The 27,907-nt window shown below is 40.4% G+C and overlaps 1 protein-coding gene and 1 long non-coding RNA gene across 7 annotated transcripts in view; one reads left to right on the forward strand and one right to left on the reverse strand.

The window, feature by feature from the left end:
• kiaa0825 (KIAA0825 ortholog) overlaps positions 1-27,907 on the reverse strand; it is a 153,116-nt gene that overhangs the window by 86,463 nt on the left and 38,746 nt on the right. For 5 of the 6 annotated variants that reach the window (XM_061817939.1, XM_061817936.1, XM_061817940.1 and 2 more), the window contains 11 exons: positions 27,417-27,607; positions 26,987-27,193; positions 26,797-26,907; positions 21,955-22,094; positions 15,225-15,404; positions 11,225-11,458; positions 10,838-11,142; positions 10,343-10,449; positions 6,519-6,663; positions 5,011-5,160; positions 3,211-3,305 (listed from right to left, as the gene is read on the reverse strand). In XM_061817939.1, coding sequence (XP_061673923.1) covers positions 3,211-3,305; positions 5,011-5,160; positions 6,519-6,663; positions 10,343-10,449; positions 10,838-11,142; positions 11,225-11,458; positions 15,225-15,404; positions 21,955-22,094; positions 26,797-26,907; positions 26,987-27,193; positions 27,417-27,607 — 1,865 coding nt within the window. Of the gene's footprint in view, positions 1-2,627; positions 2,726-3,210; positions 3,306-5,010; positions 5,161-6,518; positions 6,664-10,342; positions 10,450-10,837; positions 11,143-11,224; positions 11,459-15,224; positions 15,405-21,954; positions 22,095-26,796; positions 26,908-26,986; positions 27,194-27,416; positions 27,608-27,907 lie in introns of all 6 variants that reach the window. The other variant, XM_061817938.1, reaches the window with a different exon arrangement.
• Positions 566-27,631, forward strand: LOC133499675 (uncharacterized). Its single transcript, XR_009794714.1, has 3 exons — positions 566-669; positions 1,631-1,727; positions 27,494-27,631. It is a non-coding gene; the product is annotated as an uncharacterized LOC133499675 (long non-coding RNA).

The following is a 27,907-nucleotide window of genomic DNA, read 5'->3' on the forward strand; positions in this document are numbered from 1 at the left end:
GATTAACCTTTGGAGATATGCAAACTCACAGCAATGGAAAAAATGTGATCACTGGTTCTCTTACTGCTCTCATGACGGGTTTTTAGGCCCCACATATCTATTTTTATTTTCTATTCCCTAACCCATAAAGTATATCGTAATAATACAAAGAGAGGACGCGGGCAAAAATAGTGTGTGGATATTTGAGAGGCTATCTGTTCCATTCATTGGCCACACTCATGGAATTCGGCAACACAGAATCTCCATGTCTCATCTTTTCACCCAAAGGTAGGAATGAAAATATAAATACCTGTACAGTATAATTGTTAAAACTATCTACTGTCTATCCAGTATGTAATGTATACTGTGTTGGTACAGCTTGGCGGCAACCAGCTATTTTGTCACTTTGTACTGGGATACCTACTTGCAATTTTTGTTGACAACTTGTAACATAGCATGGTATGTTTGATGTTTGATTGGCCGTTACATCGCTGTGAACTTAAAGGCTTCCGGTCGGCTGTCCTTGAAAACTAGTTTTATATCCGTGCATGCTGTACGGCAGTTCATTGCTGTTCAGTGACGCTGATCAGTGTGCGGGTGGCTTTAAATACTCATTGAATTAAAGTCGTTGAATATAAATGTTATGATTAACTGAAGCTTTTGGTCGAGTCCTGAATTATACAGCTTTGAGTACGTATTTTTTCAGGTCCTTTAAAAAAAATGGCAGGCGTGGTAAAGCTAAATTTCTGTTCAAAAATATAACTCCCATATGAAAACCAATTGGAATGAGGACACACTGGATTGCAAGGTATAGCATTTATTGTGGAGCCTCTGAAAACACAGGCAAGGGTATTGAGTCTGCTTTTAAAAAGAAAGTGTTATTATTACCTATAGTAACAAACGGTGAATCATCTGACATCAACGAATTATCAGACAAATGGTCTTTGCTTTAGAGCTCCTTTGGAGTCAGAGACTTTGACAGCTTATATGACGCCAGCGGTGAAAACTAAAGCCATTTTCCAAATCCTCCATGAAATTTGCTCCTCTGGTCCGACAACGACTGACTAATGAGGCAAATGACAGCATCAGATACTTTTGACATGGTGAGATTAGGATGAGTTATATAACCTTTACCCCATCCCACGCCGATGCCTCATCATATTTTTTGTCCCACTGTCCCACTCATGTCAATCTACTACAGTATATGTGAAAGCCTCTGTTGATGAATGTTATTTAGTTCCACTGAACAAATGGAGTAACTGTTTAACATAGAGCAAAACAGACTACATGGCAAGTGAGAATGTCATTGTGAGTGTATGTGTGTGAAGAAGGGAGAGAGGCATAAAGAAGACAAAGCTCATCACAAAACAGCACAGAGCTGTACACTTCACCCTTATTAGACCTGTGTCCTTGGCAGATGCAGAGCTTGCCCTTTGTGAGCAAGGTGTGTGTGCGCGCGCGTATATTTGTTTAACAATGGCGGTGATTTAGAATGGATTGAGTGTAGGCGGGGAGACAAGGTGCAGTAGCCCCATGGCTCCCTGATCGCTGGCAGCGTGACAGCTGGGAACGGAGAGCAGCGAACAACAGCTTGAAGTATTGCCATCTAATATGTGTCACCTACCTGCATAAATATTTATACCCATTTCAGAACAAGAACAGGAGAGGACAAGGTGGCTGAGGAGGATGGGACACCCTTAGTGGACTTTGGGTCAAGTCAATCAGAATGCATCAAGATCCAAGCTTTGGTAACATCTTCCTAACAAGTTTGTCTGCTTAAGATAGCTTGTCATGTTTACAACATTGAGTCACCAAACTCGGGTTAGGAATTGTTAACCTGAAAATTACTGACATTTCTTGTGCATTGTGTCTTAGGAGAATTGTTTAATAGGACGGCAATGCAACAGTGCAACCCACCACTGAATGAACTATGAACACCTAAATAGAAATACACATAAGTTAAACCTTTGTCCAATATTATCAAAACTATTTTGCACATTTTCTGCTGACCATTAAAAAAGATTTCAACAAACAACCAGAACAACTGTGGCTGGTAACTCAACTGAAAAGAAAACCAACAACTCGGTTTGGGGCCAGAGGTCTTCGAACCATTCCATTTTCTGAGCCAGTTATCCTCACAAGGGTCGCAGGAGTGCAGGAGCTGATCCCAACTATCGTTGGGCAGGAGGGAAGGTACACACTGAACTGGTTGCCAGCCAATCATAGAGCACATAGACACAAACAAACATTCACAGTCACCTAACCAATCGCTCCACGGTGCCACCCCTTGGTTTTCCACAACCCAAAATATCACGGGAAATTAGGAAAACTACACTAACATACAAAATCAGAGGAGAAGTGTCGTGCTTTTACTTCGCGACATGTTGCTTAATTGTATGGAATAGGAGACTAAGGGCAGGAACACAACAGACAGTAAAATACTGCAGCATCTGTAGCAGAGTCACAGCAACAGGATAAGATGAACGAACCCCCCTAACCCTGTTTCTTGCAGTGTATTCTTAAATGATACAAATACTCAAAAAAGAAGCGAAATCTCCTTGACCAGTTAGCGACCAGCAGTGATTTAAGTCACCTATATCGTGCAAATGGGTAAACAGTGGAACAAATGGTTAGAGCGTTGTACTCACAGTTCTGAGGACCGGGGTTCAAATCCTGGCCCTGCTTGTGTGACTGTTTGCATGTTCTCCTCGTCGCTGTGTGGGTTTTCTCCTGGCACTCCGGTTTCCTCCCACATCCCAAAATCATGCATTAAATGGAGACTCTAAATTGTCCATTGTGATTGTGAGTGCGACTGTTCTCTGTCTCTATGTGGCCTTCAATTGATTAGCAACCAGTTCAGGGTGTACCCCGCCTCCTGCCTGATGATAGCTGGAATAGGCTCCAGGACTCCCAGGAGCCTTGTGAGGGTAAGCGGCTTGGAAAATGAATAAACAAATGAATGGATAAATGTACTGCAAACTTTACTGTAATATTGACCCAGCCCTGGAATACCTCCCGACCAAGCATAAGAAAGAGTACCTGGTTGTGCTGATGGTAAAGTGTCAGTAGTGAGTAGAGTCATCTCAGATCAAGTGGTAAATGAGATGGCATAACAGACAAAAAAGCTCTTACACTCAGATAACAAATAGGTCTGCCTAAGTTTAAGGCTGACGTTTGTACACATAAAGAAAAACCTTCAATCTTCCTGTTAACGCAACATGTCGAATTTACCTGTTGGCCAACAGTGTTTTAAAGGTGAGCTGACACATGTCCTGATATGCAGGCAGCAACCTTGGCCAGTTCCATTCCCACTCAACCACTTCAGCCTGTTGATGAATAAGCACAGTCTGCTGTTAGATATAAATCAGGGTTAATCGAACTTCTGCATAACTGTTTCAGCTGGGATCCACTAACAAAAAGAAGGGAGAGGTCAGCCCACCAACGCCAGGCTATATATCATGTCTACAGAAGATCTTGTTTTTCGATTTGTTTCAATAAGACAGCAATGAATTTATAAATCCATTTGTGGGGATGTTGTCATTATTTATAGAAATATAAATACATTTTGGGAAGAGGGTCATTAGTCTTCCTACTCCCTTGCTCCAAAAGCACCAACATGACACCCATTTTTCTCCTCTTTTTGTAAAAAAAAAACTTGGCACCACCACCAGTTTGGGGTATCAAATTAAAATCAGAATGTTTTGATTATCAAAATGTTACTTCTAACTGCAGCCTGAGCTTTATTGACAAAAGCAGGAGGAACCCATTCATTCATCCATCCTTTTTCTGATCATTCTTCATGGGCAATTGATGATATAACTTTACTCCTTCTTTCTCCATTCTATTTGACATACTACATAGATGTCTAAAGCGGAGAAATGGTGTTAATCATTCTCTTGATAAGATAATTTGCCTCCGGTAAAAGGACATGTATAGAAAGGTAGAAACAGTTGTGCGAACTTTGGCATTGGGAGGGAGGAAAGGTCTGCGAGCTGTTTGAGATATTGTGTACGAAAAATATGTTACACTAGGATGAGTGTACATTGTGTGAACGCACACACAGTGGCCAGAGGACACACACAAAACACGCAAACAATTCAGGACGCATAGTTATCAATAAATCAGGAGGATTAGATGCCCATAATGTCAAGAGCTGTACACATTTTCTGGGATCCTCTGGCTGGCATATTTGCTCTTAGTAGATGAAAAGGGAAGCTCTTGCAGGGTGAGTTTTTTGTGAATTTACTCTCCCAGTAAAAATGAAAAAAAAAAAAAAAGTATATATATATATATATATATATTATATATATATATATTATATATATATATATGAAGGCATGTGCACTCACGTACACTGAAGCCCACTATAATCACCAATCTGGAACACAGGCTCAGTCAATCTCAGAAAAAACATTTTGTTTTGTCAAATTGTATTGATATAACCTTTGCTGATGGCCTGCAAGAATGAGAATCCACACAGACAAAGGAATTGTAATTTTAAGAATTCTAAACAAGGACATTGGGACTTTTTATTGGTGTTATGACTGTAAGTAAAACATTTTCTCAGGCAATTATGCGATTAGGCTAAAGATTTATTTTATGTCTTTGTAAAGAGTTTCTTTAATTTTTTTATTTTTAGGTTTGGCAAACACTGGCCAATGTAGTAATACACAAGTTTAGTTAACTGTTTTAACACACTTCCTTTTTAATAAATAAAAAAAATAGTATTTCTTTTATTATTTACCAGACTTTTCTTTCTGCCACTTAAGCTCATTATTGGGAAAGCCTGTAAACTAAACCAAATTAGGATGCCAATTCCTGAGAAGATCTGGCGACATCATGCTCAATATTAACTCAGTCACTCAAGACAACTTTGTGCCTCTAAAAGTTTGTGTAGTTGTGAGAGAGGGACACACACAATGACACCCATGCACAGCAGTAGTATTCAAGCACTGTGATAGAGTGAGAAAAAAGCAAGTTAACTATTGAACAGTGATTAAAACAGTCCTAAAATAACCACCATTTACTGACCTGATTCAGCTTCTTTTTGCCAATTCGGTCAAACTCCTGGATCGGGTTGAATTTGTTAGAGCGCACATGATTGGTCACGTCAAAGCTCACCAAGTACGGAGGCTCACAAGGCAAGTCAGTGTTACTGCTCAATTTAGACATCAGCAATTCCTATGTGGAAGGTAAAGGTAAACACATGGGATCAACAAAGGAGAACCAGAACCGAGAAAGTAATACAGTACAATATCGTGTCAACAAACTGAAAGCATTTTGTCAGGACAATATCATTTCGTTGCGTCAGTGTTGTACGAGAGCAAAAATACATGTGAAAGTCATAGTGTTCGAGACGATGTGAGTGTCGTGGATGTCCTGTTGTGAATTTGCCACTCCCATCCGTCATTTTGATTTGGCTTGTGAACATCCTCTCGCTCCACCTCCCCGCCAGCTCAGAGTGTCCCTGACCTGGGTGTTCTTGTCTCAGCCTTGACTGGGTGGGAATGCTCTAGCCAGCTACAGCCTCCTTAGGTAGCCCATTCACATTCCATCACATTTCCATGCAGAGTTATTGCTGTTTATGGAATCCATCAACAGCAGCCTAATGCATATGCCGTAGATGTTGTGGCCATTCCAAGCTGCATCCTGATAGTGAATTTATTGTAAAATATATGGGAACTGTAACTATGGACCTGATAGTCATTGAAGGCCGCTTCCTTCATATAACTGTCCAAGGACTAAATTGCTATTTGTCTTTGTCATAAGTCACTTTAGTTATGAGTCTAGCAATATAAAAAGTGCAGAATACTAGCCAAAATCAACAATGAAACATATTGTTATTAGACTGTAAACACATGGCTGTGGACAAGCAATTATTTTGTATGAAATAATATATGTAAGTATGCTTTCCTTGAAGCAGGCAGTCTAGTGCAACAGCAACAAAGGTTACTTTATTTTCCAGTAGTTTCTCTTGAGCATGTTGTTATTGTATAGAATTCCCCAGAAACCGACTGAAAATGTATTGTTTTTCCTTTGTTGAACAGTACATCCATCCATCCATCCATCCATCCATTTTTTGAGCCACTTATCCCAGCCCACGCAGGCACAGAGAGAACATGTTAACTCCATACAGGTGCCACTGAGATTTGAACCCCAGACCTCAGAAATATGATTTTTTTTTTTTTTTTAAGAATAGGAACGTACCTACTCCTGCAACTGGTTAGACTATATTTGTCACAAATGTAATAATATAAGTCATAAAATACTGGTTGAAAATTTACCCCCCAAAAATCCCAGGATTTATAAATTCCTAGATTTATATACTAAGATGTGACCTTAGATGAGTTGAGTGTATTACATGTGGAATCACTGCAGGGGAACACCCTTCAGGTCACCTGAACAACAGAAAAAGCAGCACAGGGAGCCTCTTTCTTCATCCTCCTCCCCAAAAACACCTCCCCCTACAGCTTTTCCCCACCCCACAGCCTCAGGCCAGCGGCCACCTAACGTGCTGGGGAGAGGGAGTGCTTCCCTACCTCATTGCCTTGGATGATGTGATGGATGTGCCTCAGGTAGTTGCTGCCCCCTGCTTTGTGGCAGACCTCCAGCAGCATCAGGCCCATTTTCTGCTCAGTCAGTTCAGATCCAGCCACTCCGGTTTCCTTGCCTTGCTCTTGGACGCTGGGAGAGGAGAAAAGAGAAAGTATGGGGCAAGTGATGCGTCCATAAAAACATGAGAGTAGTACACAAAGTGCCACACTCTGCTTGTCTTTTGAGAGAAAAGGGAGGTAATAATGTTCATCCACAACAATATTCACTTTACGGCCATAATATAAAGGTGCACAGACACACTGAGTCACGCCAATGTAAGGGGTGCAACTTAATATCCAGTATAAAATATAACTTACTTATTTTCACAGCGTAAAGTTGGATTTAATTTAACATTAAATTTATGTGATTTTAGCTTTATTGTAGAAATACCCTGCATCATACTTCCCTTACCTACAGTATATATAATAATTTGGGTTCTTTACATACCGAAATGAGGACAGAATTTGAAAAACATGATGCATTAACTAACGTGTATATCAGTGGTTGTCAAAGTTTTTTTATACCAAGTACAACCTAAAATATGCCTGATTCTCCAAGTAGTACTATTATTACCAATATTAAAGAAGCATAGAAGGTGAAAGAGTTCAGCAAACACAAGGGAGAGTTTTTTTTTTTTCCTGAAAAATATACATAATAAACTACGAGTTTGAACTTGAATGCTGATCTTAAATACAAGACAGTATAAACACTGTACTGAAATGGTTACATTTAACAGCACTGCACATTAAAGCTAAATAAAAATCTTACCCAAATACATGTTGAAAAAAGTTCTTAAAAATGAAATGTAAATGTACTGAACTCAAAATGGAAGTGTACAACTGTAATGTCCTTAGCCCTGTGTACCATTAGTGATACCCATGCAACACTTTGCGAATCACTGGTGTCATATTAAATCTACAATTTCAATAAAAAAATGAACATTAAATACTGTAACAGCAATATTTGGAATACGGAACTTACAATATATCTAGTGAGGTAGCCAATGAGTTGCCAGAGTCAAAGGTGGTGGAAAAAAAAAACTGAGCTGAGCGTTAAATGCCTTACACTGTTTTCACAACTTTTGTGAAACACTTGCTTGAGATTTTGAGCGAGGGATGTTGGCACACTAAAAAGTGATTTGTTTGAGTCTTCAGCATTACTGTGTGTGTGTGTGTGTTTATGTGCGTGTGTGTGTGTAATTGTGTGTCAAGGTCCTCACACGTGTAGAGTCCTCCAGACCTGACAAATGCCTCCATCATTTTCCGAGGCTTCTTGTACAGATGGATGTCCCACTACCGTCCATCAAACCTTCACCTTCGCATCCACTTCCTGTCATTGTTCTCTCCCTAACTCTCGCCACTTTGTAATTATAAGGAGGCAGAAATGGTGCAGCCTGTCAGCCAGTCATTGGCTACTTGACATTGAGGGTGGCAGAGGAAGAGGGGGTCCTTCTTGTCCATGCGCCTCCTCATTCTTTTGCCTGCCGTCCCTAGCGGTCGTCTTGTCTGGGACGGTGGCTGTGCATCCGTGTCAGCACCTGCGCTGTGTATCCTTTCCTGTCCATCACTGTGCAGGTGAAGCAGATGATTGGATTCAGTCAGCGGTGTGATTAATGAGGGCCTCTCCGGATTTGGGACAGCCTATCAATCATGTCATTAGGGCCAATGTGCCCTGAAAGAGGCAGACCTCCGCCAAGGAATAACTGCATTCATCTTCATCTGTGTATGCATCCCGTCAGCTCAGCCAGGGTCACCATGATGGAGAACAATAATCTTCTCCTCTACAAATTACTTTGCAAAGACAAGGTGGGTGACTACAGGAGAGGATGGGGTTAAACAGGTAAAGGAAAGCGGGCAATGGTTTTGGTGGGCATATGTTCTTTGAAAGAAAGATAAAACGATCATGTTTTGGTGTAAGCGTGGGCCCACACGGGGTGCTGGTGAGTGAAGTTATTTTTGGGCGGAGCCACTCGATCTGCCACACACATGGGATGTTTCTTATTCGGAGACTGTACTGCGATTGTTTACAAGCCAGGCGTCACTTCCCTGTGAAGGTTAGTTTAATGAATAGTAATGATCTGACTGAATACCTCAGACAGGTGATACATAATCACCCCCCCCCTCACCACTCACACACCTTTAAACTGCCAAATCTACAGTCTTTGCCACCACCCTTAAAAATGCCCATCTTCCTCCCTCATCGTGTCACTAAAATCCAAATTTTAGATTAATGTTCATTATCTTGTCAAAGTTTTGTTTATTCCATTTAGTTTTTAATCGTAGCTGTCACCTTGTTTTTGTCTTTCGGTGACTGTTGTATTGAAAAAATAAATCAAACGTGATTCTGGCTATGACATCATGCAGACGAAAAAGTCATATAGGTTAGGTTGCAATTGACTTTTATCATGATTCTTCACGTAGACACGTTACCTTAACACAATGGTCACCAGTATGGTGCTCCCAAGAGCTACAGGAGTAGCTCACGGGTCTGCTTCACAAAATAAAACATAAAACTAAAATAAACATAGATGTCTACATATTTCTTTTAGACTGTCAGGTTTTTGCAGTGTGAAAGTATGAGACAAAAATATATATTTTTCTCCACTAATGTGACCTACAACCTGTACAACATGATTGGGGGAAAAAAAAGTCTTTTGGAGAGGTGAAGTCAAAATAAACAAATGCAAATAACTGATTATCGACAAATAAAGTTCAGTTGTTCTTATAGTCTTATCCTCACATTTTTTTTGCTTTCGAGCAGAAACCTGTTTTTACTGACTCCTATTTGAAACTTTTCCCAACTCCCTCCACTTTGTTTAAAATCATTAACATCACTGTCTTTACAGAGATGTCATTCATTTTTATTGATAACATAATCAAAAGATACTTTGAGCAAATGCGTAGTTTCAGAAGAGTTGATCAAACTATAGCCCTTCACATTAATCAGCCCACAAGAAGTAGCTCTCAGTTTCAAAAAGATTAGTGACCTCTGCCTTAACACTTAATTGTCCAAATTTGTTTGCGCAACAAAGGCTTTAAGGCACAGTAGAACCATGACAAGTCACTCTAATCAGTCATAAGTCAAATCTAAATAATTTAGCTTTCTCTTTAGCTTTTTTTTTTTTAATGAGCCACCACTAACAAGTACTAATTATGACAACGAGGAAAAGTGTGGTTACAATCATAGCACCAGAAATGGAAGTAAACGGAACATAGTAGTTGTGTAGCGACTCAAGAGATGCATTGATCACCTGGCTGCTCAGTACAATAAGGTTACATCTACAATGGTGATAAAGTAAGAAGGAAATATCCATTGTTGGATCATCAAAGTCTGAGTACACATGTATTTTACTTTTTGATGAGCAAATATTACCAAGATTAAACTACTGATGGAGATTATTACTTAAAACTCAAGTTGTATTACAAAAACAAAAAAGGTTCTGTACCGGATTGTGGTCGAAAGTTCAAGTTTCACTGAATTCCCTGAATATGTAATATATGTGGAAATATTACGTATGGACCTCCCCGTTCACTGACGACCGGGCTTCAACTACAATTGTATTTTTAATACATCACACATATAATGTCTCGCGGACAAATCATTTACTCAACTAAATTCTATGAAAAAAATGCAACCCGTGTGAATATTCAACATTTACAAACCGAGTGATGGATTACAGTGTCCAGCATGCATGAACACATTCCCATTAGAGAACATTAATGCCATTTTGACCTTGACCTCTGTTTTAATACCTAAAGTTAACCTTCACCTGTTTATGCAGAGTTTGCGGGCCTTTTGCAGCTGTGTGTTCATCCACTTTGGTCTTTTTTCCTCCAGAGCCTGCAGCACCTTGTGTACTGTGGGTTTGGGAATACCCTGTTGTATATATGAAACACACACAAAGTATATCCAGTACATGGTTCCTTTAAAAGTGTTGTGAGGTTCAAAATCTCGGTGTGGAAAAAAAACTAACAAAACCTAATTTTCATATAAAGTATTTTCAAGTTGGTAATTCCATTAATATATTTCTGTCTCAATCATGTCCTTATCATAATCACTGGGACAACTCAAAGAAGTCCAACATGGCCTCATACACATTAAATAATCATTGGCTATACCTCATCATATAGATTACCACTTCCCCTTTGGAATTAACTAGCCCTGAACAACCAAAGTAAAATACAGAGTGATGATATATTATCCACTCTCATGTCAAGAAGTGCCTCATTAGGCTATTACTGTATTCGATTATTTACACCTTTACCTTCTCCTGAATCCCCATTGAAGCCTGGAGACACTCAGCCAACAGGGCCAGGTGGTCCTTGGCATGAGAGTTCAAGGCTAGCCCGCTGATTTCCTCAAGTGTTTGAAGGTCCCTGAGACTACGGATCAGGCAGTTAAAGAGGAACCACAGCAATAGTCCCATGGAGCGCACTTGTCGTGCATGCGGAGAAAGATGCTTCTCTGCCACGTGGAAGAGATAGCGGACGGGGAGGGGTAAGGACGCAACAACCAGTGGCAGGTTAGTGAAAATGAAGGACATGGCTCGAATGGCGAGGCATGTGACAGCTGCAAGGAGAATTGATAGAAATAATACATTAATTATAAATGAATGCTACTTGTAAATATAGAAACTTGCTTATTTGGTTACTCTTAGAAGAAGCAGTCTCCCTTCTTCGTACTCCCAGTGGTGTGTAGTTCCAGCATTTGGGCACTTTAGCCAAGACGTTTTCTGGAACATCTCTCACCCATGAGGCTCTGCCAGTATCCTCTGCAGCCTGCCAGTCTGTCACCATGGTAACCAGGTGTGTCAGAATTGTGTTAGTGGACTTGGTGACGATGACCCTGATACAGTCCACCACAACGGGGACTTTCTGAGTTGTTTCTAGCAAAAAAGGAAAATGCAAAAGAATTGAATGAATTATTGTGAACACTGACAACTTATTCTATAGTCCTGGACTTATAAATAATGTCTGCAGAGAAAAAACAAATTTTAGACTTTTGTTTTTTTTTTTTTTCTTTTGATTGTTCAGCCAAATTTTGACCCACCCACATTTTGGACACGTCAGCCTGCCTGACACAACTGCAGAAGGCTTAGGTCATATCCTCACTAAACTAATATGAATTCTGGAGTGCATCTGTTTTTCTATATTGAAATTCTGGATATTTTCCTTAGATAATGAGTGGAAAAAATAACTGTAATATGCATTTTTTTAAAGTGTTAAAATGCCAACCATGTCATTGCTTGAGGTAGGTGCTCTTGGATTAATTCTTGTATATATAAATGGGTTTTGTCACCTCACTGTTTCATTGATTGCCTCACAAACTCCTCTAAGATATTTCAAATGTGTTACGATGGATGACACAGGCTTTTCTGTAAGGTGCTTGGTAGCATCGGGTGACACTTACACACTTTAATGTGCACTGCTGGCTGACACGTGGGACACCTCCCTTCAGGGCATCTTGTTTGCAGTATTTTATTAGGCTTGAATGGTATGTCACTCGCTATTATGCTTGTATCAATTTAATTTATTTCACGCTAATAAATCAATTATTTTTCTGCACAATAAAATTAACTATTGAACATCATTTTGGGGTGCTAGCTGTTGTTCATGTGAGACAGCTGTTGTCTGAGTGCAACGATACTTGACAGCAATAAAAGATGTAATACCAAGATATATAAACTGTAATACCAACTTGAATAAGGGTGTGTTTGGTAACTCAAGAATCTGTCTTTTTTAAATTTCCTGACAAGTGAGGAGATTCCACCCGATACGATGACTAAAATATTAGTTAATACTGCCACCTAATAGTACATTCATTTATTAAACCAGCTATGCAAAGTCTTCAGTTATTTTTTTTTTTTTTTCATTTTCACTAAAATATTCTCATTTTGGGGCATTCCATCGGCAATCAGCAATTTACGCATTGGTCCAAAGTGGATTGATAATAAGCCCTTGAGACATTATGCACAGTTTAAACTTCAACAATGCAATACTACACACACTACAACATAGGGTTAGGGGTAGCTGGTTATGGACTACACAACAGGCTGTACTTTTCTGTATGTGCGACTTCCTACTAAATTCTCCCAAGAACACACTAAGCATTGAGCACTCATATACAATGCACCACACAGCAGTGGTTTACCAGGCCTCTGGGCTAAGTAAAAATAAAAATAAAAAATGCCCCACTACCCACAACCATAACCTAGCAAAAACCCAGTGCTGAGACATATTCAGCTCGCTTGATCTTTAAGAGCATATTTGTAATATTGTCAATTGATTATTTTTTTTTTAATCTGATTAATCACAGGTGCCACATATACTTCACTGTACATACCAGATTTTGCTTTAAGATGAAATTTTAGATATTTGTGCACATTTCCTATGTTTTAGCGAATATCCCATCAGGGTGACTTTTGAAGCAAAATTTTCCACAAGTCAGTCTTCTTACTCATCTTTGCACCAGCACAAGAATTGATCTGCTCATCGACCTTATATACCTGCACTGCCTTTCAGATATCCATCTGCGGTTAAGATAAAGGAATGGGTGTGGTCAAAACAAATTCTGTGATTAATCTGACTGAATAGATAATGGATACAGTAATCCTTTGTGATTACTCATATGCATTACCACTTTTCATTTCAACAGCGCTACGTTAAATACACCACAAATATAAATTCTTGTAGATGATTCCAAAATAGTTACCAGCCTGTGACTGAATAGGACTTGACAAGCAACAGTCATTACAGGGGAGTTTTGTCATTTAATTACCTTCGTCACTGTAGACTTTGTAACGTAGTATTACACTTTCACTATTAATATTACACATTCAAGTTATGGAGTGATTTGTAAACACATGTATTTAATTTGTCTTTTTCGGACTACCATATGTATTGTTGTGTGCGGTGATGCTGAATATAGGGAGGCAAATCAGTCTGCCACATCACATTAGCTGGCCGCATTGCTCATCACTGTATCTATTTACGCACACACTGCACCTTTTCTCACCAGCATTACACTCTGCGGCTAATTTGCAAGTTTTCCCAATTCCCCGAATGTAACATTCCCCCAAAATCATGCTTGCCGTTCATTCATTTTTCATTGAGCACATGTTCAAATCTTAACTGTTTGTTTTCAAATAAAATTGACACACCGTAACTTAACACCTACGATACAGCCTTCAAGTTTAAGACAATTGACTTGGCCATAATCTGGTGCACTCAAAAGACCAAATTTGACATAAATTTTACTTTTGGGGGGGGCAATAAGAACCCATACCTCCTAGAAATGTGCAACTGACTCCTTCACAAGTGCAGGAGGAGTCTGGACACAGGCAGAATAGCAAGAAGGGTGAAATGCAGCTGCAGATTTTTTATGATTATGACCACTACAATTTATAGGATGTTTTTCTCGCCTCTTTTGAAACTTAGCGCCCCCCCAAAACCTCCAACTTGGGGTGACTTCAACTATGGCCACATGGTACGCTGGCATTAAGATGAGTATTGTGAGTCCATTGGGGTAGTCCACTTTCTTACCATGTCACAACTTTACTTTTTACATAAATGTCAAATATAGAGATTAGATTGCTGATATATTCAGCTAAAATGTCTGTAATAAAGCAAGTAATAACCAGTCACATTCAGATGTTCTCAATCAATTTCAGTGGCTCGATGGTGAAAGTCTTAGTACCCTCTCAAGGTGCTACACAGTATGTCTTCCATTGCTCTGCCCTTTCATATCCGGCTCATATTGATAGCTCCGAAGCTACCGCATGAAGTTGTATGGCTGTCATAAATTTCCCATAGCAGTCGCTGCAGAAGCAAAAGGCTACGGGACAGATAAAGTATGCTGGTAGTATTGGAAGTGCTGTGAAATCTTATGGGATGTCTAACAAAACGTGTGACCTCAGACCCACAGAAAAAGACTAAAGCGGAACACAATATGATGTAGCGGTTTGACGAGGCGGTGCGTCGAGACAGGTAAGACCTAGACCAATTTTTCAAAGTCACTTGGTTTTCACTCTTTGCACACCCCAGGTATTGTATCGATTCGTGGATCGATTTGAAACCACTTGCTCCTGCAGTATGTGATACAAGTGGTAAAAGTAGTGAAACTTCTGTGTAATCTATGAACGTTCTGTCAGTGAGAAGCTAGAAAAGGAATGTGATCAGCTGTTGTGTAACCAAAAAGTAGATTGCAAAGAGTTGGCAAAATTCAACGGTTGTTAAAACTAATTAACCTATAAGAATAAATGATGGTTGGTTAAAAATGAAAATATTCACTCAGTCAACCCCTCCATTGCTCTGCTTTTAGTGGTTACCACTCAACGAGGACCATCAAATCATAATCACCGAAAAAAAAAATGTTTTCAGCACAAGCATATGAAAAGTTATTTTCCACCTTAATATTCACATTTGAAAACAACAATTCAATACTCTTAGCCAACAGTGAAGCTTTTGGTGTTGGAACATTCTAAACGGTCTATGGTCAAGTCTCGTCCATGTTTTTTTATACAGTCTGCATAGTAAAGCTCGCATAACTACAGTAGGAGCCTTCACAAATGACATAGAACCACGGTGATAATAAAGACAGGAATTTGTGATGAAACGTCATTCATTTTATTCAACGGCTAGAGGCTGCTTTACCTGTCACGGTGTAGAGATGTTCCCACACATGCACGCTCTCCAGGTATGGTTGAAGGACCTGAGTTAAGACCTTGGGGATTTCATTCAGGCAGATACAAATATTGAAAAGTGCAATGATGAAAGCATCGCCTGCCTCACAATCCCGTGTAGATATTTCTAGGTGGCTCTCTTGGCATAAATCTGAAGGGGGTAAAAAAGGTCAATTAAATGGATGCAATCCTGATTGTGAACTGACAGATAAACTCACATTGATTTTGAGTTTCTCTCATGTATTAAAATTAACTATTAGGGCTACACTGTTATAAAAATTGAGAAAATAAATATAGTAAATCGTAATTGTAACATTTCCTACAGCAACCTAAACATAAATGTCTGAGATCAGCAGTCTATTGTTAAAAACTTGCCATCCATATACAGCATTTATTTGGTAATATCACTGATCAAGTTACATGACCAAACAAAGCCCCCCCCCCCCAAAAAAAAAAAAAAAAGCAAACAAAAAAGGAGATTTCTGTGTATATAGTTCAAATGTTTACAGTCACATCAAATTATTAATACTGATGTCATTGATGTGACAAATTACATTGTCATTTTTATACTATACAACTAATTGCATTCCTGTTGTGACACAGGTACAGTATATGCTACTGTACATCAGAATAGGGTTAGATATATATTTATATTTTACATATGTTTTAAAAAGAAATTACATTGTTGTTGAAGGATAGTTTTGAATGACAATTAAGGCCTACATTTCAGAATATCAACTTTTTGAGGACAAAAAGAAAAGTACTCATATGGCTCATCCACAATTTCAACATTGCCTTAGCCATGAATGAAAATGATGACACTGAAACAAGGACAACCTCACATCCCTAAAACACAGAGGTAAAACATTTTTGAAATGACATGTCATTCACATTTTCTCAAGAGGCAGTACAGCGGATGACTGGTGAGCACATCTGCCTCACAGGTCTGAGGACTGGGGTTCAAGGCCTGTGTGTGGTTTGCATGTGTCTCCCCATGCCTGCGTGGGTTTTCTCCAGGCACAGCAGTTTCCTCCCACATCCCAAAATCATGCACGGTAGGTTAATTGAAGACTCTAAACTGCCCTTTGGTGTGAATGTGAAAGGGAATCATTGTTGTTTTATATGTGCCCTGCGATTGGCAGGCGGCCAGTTCAGTGTGTACCCTCCTTCTCGCCCAAAGAAAGCTGGGATAGGCTCCAACATGCTCATGACCCTAATGAGGATAAGCAGTACAGAAATTGGATGGATATCTTCCTTTTCTAGAGAGGAAAACAAATTTATAAAATGAGTTCATATATGTATGATGTATATCATACAATACAGCATTTATTTTTATTTTTCCTTCCAGAGGAAAAAAAACATTGGAAAATGTCAATGCTCAACCTGACATGTGTTAACAGAATGAGTGAACAAAAGGCATAGTGGATTAGAAACGGAAGAAAAACTCACATCTGTGTTCAATGGTCGTGAGGGTAAAAAAAGAAGCAGATTTCAAAGCCCACTAGCTGTGGGATGTGCGGCACATGGAGACAGGAAGTGAAAGGGAAAAGGTTTTGACAGGGTGTCCTTGCGGGTATAGCTGTCTAAGCACAGGGCAGATGGAAACGTGTGTGTAACTCCTATAGATGTCTATAACCCATACAGATATTGTCTACCAATTGTGTGTGTGTTAAGTTGACAGCGGTTGCTGAGGGGAGGCCCGCTGCTCCAGAGGTGGCAGACATCCAGCGGTCTGTCAGAGTTGACAGCTATTTGAATAGTGTGTGAAACACTGCTGTCAGCAGTCTCATGAGATTTGAGGAGGATTTTACACTAAAAATAAGGCATTGTAATTAGCTGAAAACCGATGTACAGTTAGGCTTGCTTGAAATGTTTTTATACCAAACATCCATCCATTTTCTAGAGCGCTCACCCTTATTAGGGTCATGGGTGAGCTGTAGTCTATCATAGCAGACTTTGGGCAAGATGAACTGCACCCGGAACTGGATGCCATCTGATCACAGGGCAGCATTAGACAAACAACCATTAACCCTTACATTCATGCCTACAGTAGTCTACTTCAATGGCTAACATTCACACAAATGAGAAAAACATGGACCCTCCAAACAAGAAGGCTGGAGTCGAAATTCTAACCCAGACCTCAGAACTGTGAGACATACATGCTACCAACAAGTCTCCTGTCCTGAGCTTATACAATTTAATTTAAATCTAAAGTATTTCCTCTCAAGGCTTGGAGATTATCGTGACAAATAAAGCAAGACTGTTTCTACATGTCTCCATTTTTTTTAAAAAACTGAGTCTAAGAGAGCATTAAGTATTGTCTATAGGTGAGAGGCTACTATAACCGGGCTTCATTCGGATTAATTGTGAATTATTTTTAACAGAAGCAAACTTTCCACATCCAGTGGATGGTTATTAATATTCTGCTTGATAATAGGCAGCATAAAGGCAACATGACAACTCAAGATTCAAAGAGAAATGATTTTGTCTCAATGTCATCCATTTTTTCCCCTCACTTGCACAATCATACATCTAACATATTCTAAAGTGGTGAACCAAGCTGACCAATAATCAGTCTATTAAGTGGGTTTTGCCACTATCTTGTTCTCAGACCGTCTGGTAATTGGTCCTCTAGGAGAAAGTGTTCTGGGTATCAGATATGTGACCATACAGTCCATGGAAGCAGGATTGAGAACAAAGCAGGGTCCTTTGATTTCGGTACAGTAGATATCTCCAGGAAAAAAAACTTTCCACGAGTGCTGGGACACGCTATAATTTAATTGCAGTCTTGATGTCATTGTGGATTTTTATATGAGTGAATGGATAAAAGTAGCCTTCATTGCAAAATGCTGTAACTGAAAACAGGTTCACTAATGATTATATATAATTTATGGAAAAAGTGTATGAAGAGGCAAGAGTGAAGGACCAGGAAGTGGAAATGATTACTAAGGGGGAAGTCAGAAAGAAGTCAGAAAGGCACTACAAAGGATGAAAAATGGAAAGGCAGTTGGTCCTGATGACATACCGGTAGAGGTATGGAAGCAATTTGGAGACATGGCTGTGGAGTTTTTGACCAACTTATTCAACAGAATACTAGCGGGCGAAAAGATGCCTGAAGAATGGAGGAAAAGTGTTCTAGTTCCCATTTTTAAGAACAAAGGGGATGTTCAGAGCTGTGGGAACTATAGAGGAATAAAGTTGATGAGCCACACAATGAAGTTATGGGAAAGAGTAGTGGAGGCTAGACTCAGGACAGAAGTAAGTATCTGCGAGCAACAGTATGGTTTCATGCCTAGAAAGAGTACCACAGATGCATTATTTGCCTTGAGGATGCTCGTGGAAAAGTACAGAGAAGGTCAGAAGGAGCTACATTGTGTCTTTGTGGATCTAGAGAAAGCCTATGACAGAGTACCAAGAGAGGAACTGTGGTACTGCATGCGTAAGTCTGGTGTGGCAGAGAAGTATGTTAAAATAGTACAGGACATGTATGATGGCAGCAGAACAATGGTGAGGTGTGCCTTAGGTGTGACAGAGGAATTTAAGGTGGAGGTGGGACTGCATCAGGGATCAGCTCTGAGCCCCTTCCTGTTTGCAGTGGTAATGGATAGGCTGACAGATGAGGTTAGACTGGAATCCCCTTGGACCATGATGTTCGCAGATGATATTGTCATGTGCAGTGGAAGCAGGGAGCATGCAGAGGAACAATTGGAAAGATGGAGACATGCACTGGAAAGGAGAGGAATGAAGATTAGCCGAAGTAAAACAGAATATATGTGCGTGAATGAGAAAAGTGGAGGGGGAAGAGTGAGGCTACAGGGAGAAGAGATAGCGAGGGTCGACGACTTCAAATACTTGGGGTCAACAATACAGAGCAATGGAGAGTGTGGTCAGGAAGTGAAGAAACGGGTCCAAGCAGGTTGGAACAGCTGGCGAAAGGTGTCTGGTGTGTTATGTGACAGAAGAGTGTCTGCTAGGATGAAGGGCAAAGTTTACAAAACAGTGGTGAGGCCGGCCATGATGTACGGATTAGAGACGGTGGCACTGAAGAAACAACAGGAAGCTGAACTGGAGGTGGCAGAAATGAAGATGTTGAGGTTCTCGCTCGGAGTGACCAGGTTGGATAGGATTAGAAATGAGCTCATTAGAGGGACAGCCAAAGCTGGATGTTTTGGAGACAAGATTCGAGAGAGCAGACTTCGATGGTTTGGACATGTTCAGAGGCGAGAGAGTGAGTATATTGGTAGAAGGATGCTGAGGATGGAGCTCCCAGGCAAAAGAGCGAGAGGAAGACCAAAGAGAAGGTTTATGGATGTGGTGAGGGAAGACATGAGGGCAGTTGGGGTTAGAGAGGAAGATGCAGGAGATAGGCTAAGATGGCAAAAGATGACACGCTGTGGCGACCCCTAACGGGACAAGCCGAAAGGAAAAGAAGAAGAATGGAAAAAGTGTATACTATTCAGATGCATGTACCACAGTCAATATAAATTGTTGAATCACCTATACAAGGTTTAAACGATGCATTGTGGAGGCAAAAACCCAACATTTTTCCATACAACATTCAGTGATGGGGTTTAAATAGTAAGTTAGTCTCCAGTGTCTCTCTCACACTCGCTCTTACAAAATCAACTCCTTGTACCTTGATATATTTAGTGTTCAGGTAAAAAAATTGCTGCCTATAGATTTCAGTTAATAAATAAAATCAACTTTATTTTATTCAGACAATTAAAAGGGCATTTAGCGTTGAATAATAAGTAGCAGAATAATTGTTTGTGTGTGTAAACTCCACTAATATACTGAGATTGCAAACGCGCACGTTGTGGCTCACGAACACTGTCTGAACTGGATGTCAACCACTATTACTGGTGTTCCCATATGAGAAGATGAGTGAGGTTTTTAAATGAATGAAATAAATACATGTGAAGAAGCCAGACAATTTAAAAAAAGCTGGCAGCTTGTGATGACCTAACTCTTTACCACAATCCCCATGTTGCTTTTTCTTTATATGTCTCCAATTTGTATACACACCCAAAGCGACCACAGATGCTTATGGGAGAGTGATCTTTTTAGCCAAGCCTCTGTATTCCTTCTTCTCGCTTAATTAGACCGTCACTGAGATAACATGCAAGAGTCAGCGTTTCAAGCATTGATATACGACGTGGAGCGAAGGCATCCCAGCGCCTCGGAGCCAGACTCTCTAGTCAACCAAGAAAACGACACACTGAGAGTTGTTATTAATGAGTTCAGTATAATGTGAATTAATGTGCCACCGCACAACACTCTTTAAAGGTTAGACTGTTGCCAGTACAGGGGAGATGAGGAGGAATGCAAAATCTTTAAAGGTCAGCATATGTGCTATGCCTAGGTCTGTTGAGTGTTTATTACTGCACTCTATTGATTTAGTGATGCTGATGACCAAGATGAAGCTATGATAATGATGATGGCAAAGATGATGATACTGATGACCTAATAAAATGAGAGGGAGCTCATCTAATGTCTGTAAAAGTTAAGAGATTAGTTCTCAGAGCATTAGGCAGCATATACGCCCTAAAGTAAATCATTAAAATCTAACGTTTTCCACTCACATGTCAGAAGCTAATGAGCTAAAATTCAAGAAATATTAAAAACCCCGATCCAAGGAACCTGGGAGGTTCTTTAAAATGTACATAAAAACAGAATACAATAATTTGCATTCCTTTTCAACCTGTATTTCAAATGAATACACCACAAACAAAGATATTTAGTGTTCAAGTTGATGATTGTTTTTGTTCATTTTGAATTTGATGACTGCAACACGTTCCAAAAAAAACTGAGACAGTGGCAATAAAAGACTGGAAAACACCTGTTTGGAACATTCTGCAGGCAAAAAGGTCCCAGACAAAATAGCTTAGTGTCGTGATTGGGAATATAATGAGGATCCTCAAAAGGCTACAATGTTTACAAGCAAGGATGAGGCAAGGTTCACCACTTTGTAAACAGCTCAATGAGCAAATAGTCAAACAGTTTAAGAACAACATCTATGGTCAATAATATTATCAAATGTTTGAAAGAATCAGGGTACATCCTGAACTGTTTGCCAGCCAATCGCAGGGTAGATGGAACAGTCGCACAAACAATCACACCTAAGGGCAATTTAGAGACTCCAATTAATGCATATTTTGGGGATGTGGGAGGAAATTGGTGTGCCCGCAGAAAACCCACCCAGGCACGGTGAGAACATGCAAACTTCACATGGGCGGGGCCAGGATTTGAACCCCAGCCCCAAGAAGGGTGAGGTCAACGCTCTACAGCTGCATCACCATGCCAGTAGGAGTGAATATTTTCCCCAAAAAAATGTTAATCAGTTTGAACATTTAATATTTTGTATTTGTCAAGTATTTAATATAGGTTGGAAACCATATGCAAGTCATTGTACTCTCTTTTTATTGTATTGTATTGTATGTTTTACACAATGTCCCAACCTCACTGGAATATGGGTTTGTGTGAAATGTGCTTTCATCAATTCAGTTTTCATTACTGTCATGAGTGAGCTAGAGCCCATCGCATGACTTTGGGGAAGAGGTGACACGCCCTGCATTAGTCACCAGCAAATCAATCACAAAACAATTGTAGATATAAAACTCGAAAAAAAATTGTATTCACATAGTGTCTGTAGGATACATAAAACATCAAGCTCCACACAGAAAAATAGGGACATGACTTACAAGAGTTTTCCAGGAGCATACGAGGCAGGTGACAGTCTCTGTGAAGCAGCATTCTCAGTAGCAACCTGGGGTTGCTTCCTGGGTCAGAGGTCAGCAACCTGAGCTGACATGCAGAGGCTTCCTGGCCCATAAGGCCATCTCTGAAAAGGGAGAGAAGGAATAAGTTGACAGTTCTGCAGTGTCAGGTGAGAAAACAATAAGGGAGGGAACATGCTCCACTTTTGTGGTTAAGACAAACAGAAATCAAATACATCTTGAATTGTAGAATGTGGGGAAAAAAAACATAGTAATGTGGTAAAACCCAAGTCGAAAGTGCTTCAATTCTACCATTTTTACTGCTTGGATAATGCTTCTACAGTCTGGAAAATCTACTCAAAGAGCTCACTCAAGAAACAGATAAATTAAAAATGTGGTTCAAATGCAATCAATTATGTTTGAAAGTGAATATATAAGATGAAAGTCATGTTATTTAGTAATAACAGTAAACAACCAATTTGACATACATAATTTTACTGTGTGAACTAAACCAACAGTACTTGAACGAAAGTCAGATGCCATCAAATTGTCAGCAGAGGTGCATAGTAATTTATTCCGTTAAATAATAATTTATGCAACTTTTTAGATAATTTGAACTTGTCAGGGTAGTTTTAATGAAACTTGCTTTTTGCTTGGGTATTTTATTTTTTCTGTCAATGGTACATATGCGGTACATTCTGCCTGCATTTTTTATGTGTCTGTGTCTACCAGCCAATCGCAGGGCATTTTTAAGATCAGAAATTAGATGGATGGACATATAACTACATATTAGCATTACAATCTAGATTATTATTATTCATCACACAATCAGTTTGTATTTTTTTTAATATTTTTGCCCAAGAGATATCATGTGCTGAGCTCCTGCAACTGATTGTGGGCCAATGACAGGAAAAGCATGATTTTTAGTATGTTTTTGATGGAGAAAAAAAAGGCAGCTTGCAATGGATCCATCTGTTTTTTCACCCCACAACATGATTTTAACATATACAGTGTATGGCTTTTTGTAACTCCCGCCATGAAAATCTTCTCGAGGGATTTGTTTTGGAGAAGAAGCAGATATTATGAGCAGAAGCAGAAGCCCACTCGGGCGGCCTCGTGTGTTTATACCACTTTTACCTGTGGGAAGGTAGCTCTTTGTTACTTCTTGTTAGCCAAAATGCTGTATTGCTGGATATTGTTCAAACACTTGGGAGGATTGATTTCTTCTTTATACTTTTCCAAAGGACCTGGTTTGTCGTGAAAAACGGATTGCACGGGTGCAAAGGACGAGAGCTTCGTGGGTTCCAAATGGAATGGAAAAAATAATAGCTGGGTGGGGGGGACGTAATCCTCTCAGAACGTAACAAAAGATCCACGTACGTAAGTCATTGGTGCTAAATGTGTTGATGTGCACGTTGGCATGATGCGTCCACCGATCGAGGCTCTGGCCGGGTGGCTCATTGCGACGGCAAGCTGGGGTGGCTCATCGTGGCGCAGAGCCGGGCCGCTTTACTGTGTTGTCGTCGCTTGCGGCTGAGTACGCTACATACTGTCATATATATTGTTGGGGAGTCTGTTGTCAATTAAAAGTGTTCCACATATCATCTAAATATGGCTCGAAATGATAAGGTAATATTGCCCCGGTCACTTCACTCGATTGTGAGATGTTCCCTTCTTCGAAAAGAACTTCTGTGTCGGAAGGGGCATTGGAAAAACCTGAAAAACTCTGTTGTTCCTATCCCATTGCAGGTGGCGAATGTCCCAGTGTGACGTCTGCTGATGATGTTGCAGGCAATATGGCTACCACTTGGATGTCAGTGAGACTTCTGCAACTTTGCGCAAGGATGACACGCTTTCTGCTCATTTTTATTTTTTCGTATAGACATTGAAGTAAATAATGTTATACGTAGTTTTAATTACAATTTTAGTTAGTTTATAGGTATGTCCATGGCCCTTTTAGGTACCATTGTACTTTGGATATATGCAACAAGGTTAGGGTCCTTCAGCGCAAACTCAGCAAAATGTCTTCACTCTCACTCATATTCATGATGTGCACTGGGAATGAATTAGCTCTAATCGTGGCCAGCTAAAAGCAAATTAACATTTGGGAGGCAGCCAAATACACGAATATACAGCACTACCCCCCTCTTACATCTTTTGTATAACAAAGAGGCTGCAGCCAGCTGTGGGCAATGAGCCGTATCCTTAGTGTGTAACAACGTGAGTGTGTACACCACTGGGTGTGTATGTACTGTATGTGTGTGGTTGATGCGCAAGTGCGAGAGGACGCTGACGTGTGTGAGTGTATGTGTGCCTGCATGTTACTTTATACATCTTAATAAAATCTAATGGAAGGCATGGACAGAGTTTGTCTGAAGCACAAGGAGGCGGGAGTCTTCACAGGGGAAATCTACACAGAAATTAACCATTCTATTTGAGTCGAAAAGCTACGGTGGGGTGCACCCTGCTGCTTGACTGAGACAAACTATGCCGCTATCTGACAGAGCAATTTATGATGTCAGTGCAGCCGCAAATCCAGACGAAATCCTCTTTTAACTGTACTGATAAATCTAGGCAGTGCAGTGTTAGCTTACGAAAAGACTCATGCAGACACATAAATATAGAAAGAGAGAGACACACATACAGAGTGAGAGCCAGAGAGACAAAGAGAGAGATGGAATGAAAAGAAATTGAGCTCATATATATAGATATATATATATACACACACAGGTATAAATATAAATAAAAGCACAGCTTTAGTATATGGTATACAGTAAAAACACAATTATGCCTTGACGTATCAGTGTTCCAGGTCTCAAGGCCAATAGCTTAAGCAGGGAAGCCAGACTTTTCTTTCTCCAGTCACTTCACCCAGTTCTTCCGGGTTGACCAGTCCTGGGTTGTCCCTGGGGTTCTCCTCGCAAGGGAACGTGCCCAGAGCACCTCGCCTGGGAGGTGTCAAGGAGGCATCCCAGCCAGATGCCACAAAACACCTAATCGAGTTCTCCTCAATCTGGATGATCAGCGGTTCTATTTTGACCAGACACTCTGCAGAGGAAACTCATTTCAGCTGAATCCGGGATTTTGTTCTTTGTGTCACAACTCACAACCTGTGACAATAGTTAAGGGTAGGAATGTAGATCAACTGGTAAATTGAGAGCTAGGTAGGCCTTTCAACATAGCTCATTCCTCACCATAACAGACCGACACAAAGTCTGAATCACTGCAGATGCTGCACAGATTTGCTTATCGATCTTCCATTCCATTCTACCCTCGCTTTTGAAAAAGACCCGAAGATATATGAATGACTCCACTTGGGGCAAAATTTCATGCCTGACCCAGAGAGGGCACTCCACCCTTTTCCGACTGAGGATCATGGTCTCAGATTTGGAGGTGGTGATTTTCATCCCAACCACGTCACTGCTTCACTGAGAGTTGGAGATTGGGCCTTGATGAAGCCAACAAAATCACATCATTCGCAAATAGGATATATCCAATACTGAGTTCACGGACTGGACTACCTTTACGCCTTGGCTAAGCCCAGAAATTCTATCCATAAGCGTGATGAATAGAATGGAGGATAAAGACCAGCCTTGGTGGAGTCGGAACCTTCATTGGAAATGAATTTGACTTACTGATGGCAATCCGGGCGAATCTCTGACATTGGTCACATGAAAAGTCTGTATAATGAGGCCTGATACCCCCGACAGGTCTCGGAGAAGGATGTGGTCGAATGCCTTCTTCAAGTCCACAAAACACATGTAGAATGGTTCGGCGAATTTTCATGGACCCTCAAGGACCCTGCTGATGTGATTTTCTCAGGTTTGGGTTAGGGTTAGGGACCTAACCCTGCTCTATTTAACAATGATTACAATGTTTTTTTTAAATTATTATTATTTTATGGGCTTAGGCAATATTTTGCTGCGGACTCCTGGTCCAGTTTGAAGAGTTGTGGTTTTGGCTTTAGGCCACCAGCAGGCCTCCCTGGTGCTGTCACATGCAAGGCAAGGGGGTGGGAGCAGAGAAATAAAGAGGTCATAAAAATAAAGTAATTCCCGGTCGCTAGTACATTGGAGCACAAGTGCGGGGGTTAGCTTGATTTGTGCACCATCAGCACACAGTGACATCACCTCTGGCTGAGAGGGAGATTACTGGGGAGAAGCGGGGAGTCAAGGGTGAGGGGTTGAGTGATTGACTGCACCTTGGAGGTCACACAAGAAACAAGACACACATGTATGAATGGCCACATGTACACATACCAACACGGTATATGGTCGATGCCTAATGTGTAAAACCCTCATACAGCATCAGCATGAACAGAATCCGAGGGTTATTTTCAAGCTTGCATCTGTAGTATTAGCACAACATGCAGCAGTCACCAAGATGCAACTATGAATACAGTTTTTCTGCACGTATGCTGCTGGAACTTTCATTCACATTTTTAATTTACACACACCAGTAACGATTTACAATGCCTCCAAAAACTGTTCATTAGTTAACATTGTCAGAATGTACAGTATTAACTCAGGAATATGTTTATAGTTTTATATTAATTTGCAGGGCTGTGGAACTGCATTGCATCATACTGAGATGTTTCAAATATATTTGTACCTCCCAAACTCAACAGGGGTGTGTGTATGCGTGTGTGTGTGTGCGTGTGTGTGTGTGTGTGTGTGTGTGTGTGCGTGTGTGGAATTGCACTGCATCATACTGAGATGTTTCAAATACATCTGTACCTTCCAAACTCAACAGGGGTTTTGTATGGTTGTCTTTGGAATAAGTGAGATGTGTGTGCGTGTGCGTGTATGTGTTGCATTCAATACATACTGGATGGCTTGTTCTGTGAATACTTCTGGTTTTAAAGCATTTAGCCAGTAGACCACCGGCATGTCCAACTGATGTGGTGTTGACCGCTGTCCATCGTTATTCATGAATGTCCTGTAAAAGATAGTGTTGAAACATTAACTTTGAACTACACCAGTTACATACTGCAGCTGACATTTTACAACAGACAAACCTATATAACAAAGGCAGCGGTGCTGTGGCAATGACGAGAACTGTAAGAAGTTGTTCGCATAAGCTGTGGATCTGGTAGGGCCAGTCAGAGCCGCCCGCTATTATAGTGATCGCTGAAGAAGGGTCGCGGCGGATCAAGTCTTCAGGACTTTCACACACACTCCACATCAGCTCCTCTACAAACAGCAGCACTGCTGTGATGTCGCATCTTGTACACAGGTAAAGAGACAATGAACATATAAATGGCAGGAGAGGAACTTTGCCCAAAGTGTGAATAGTAGTTGTAAAAAAAAAAAAAAACACAGTTGGTGGTGTCAAATGATGGCTGTACATCTGTCAAAATTATACCTCAAACAAAAGTTACAAAAAATAGTGCATAGCTAATTTTGATACACCCTATGTAACTCTTATGACAAGATGCCTTTAAGTACCTTATCTGCAGGTGTCTGTTATATGAAGGCTGGGCCCTGGCATATCTTTGCACCAACACCTGTAATGTCTCTGACAGCACCTGACCCAGCAACTCTTTGGCCAACTGTGGTGGAAGAACAGCCCACAAGTCGCTACGGAGACCACACAGAAAGTAAAACCACATCTGCACCGAGAAGGAACAGCGCTCACCCTGTGGAAGAAAAAGGAAGAGAGGAAGATATATTGTGAAATGGTCACTGAGAGTGACACATCAGCACAAAAACAGGAGGGGATCAAAACAAAAAGAGGTGAAAGGAGAAGAAAGGAGGAAGACAGACGTCTCAGTGGTCATGCCACCTGCACATTGCACCTGGTTACTTCTCCCAGTAGGATATTAGTCCTGAACTGGAGAACACATCACACTCACACACAGAAAAAGGCAGAGGAGAATTTAAAACCGCTGAGAAAAATGAGACCAAGGAAGAAGAAGAGACTCCTGATCTTTAAGATC

This window comes from Syngnathoides biaculeatus, chromosome 4 (assembly GCF_019802595.1).
Source record: "Syngnathoides biaculeatus isolate LvHL_M chromosome 4, ASM1980259v1, whole genome shotgun sequence".
Lineage (NCBI taxonomy): Eukaryota > Metazoa > Chordata > Actinopteri > Syngnathiformes > Syngnathidae > Syngnathoides > Syngnathoides biaculeatus.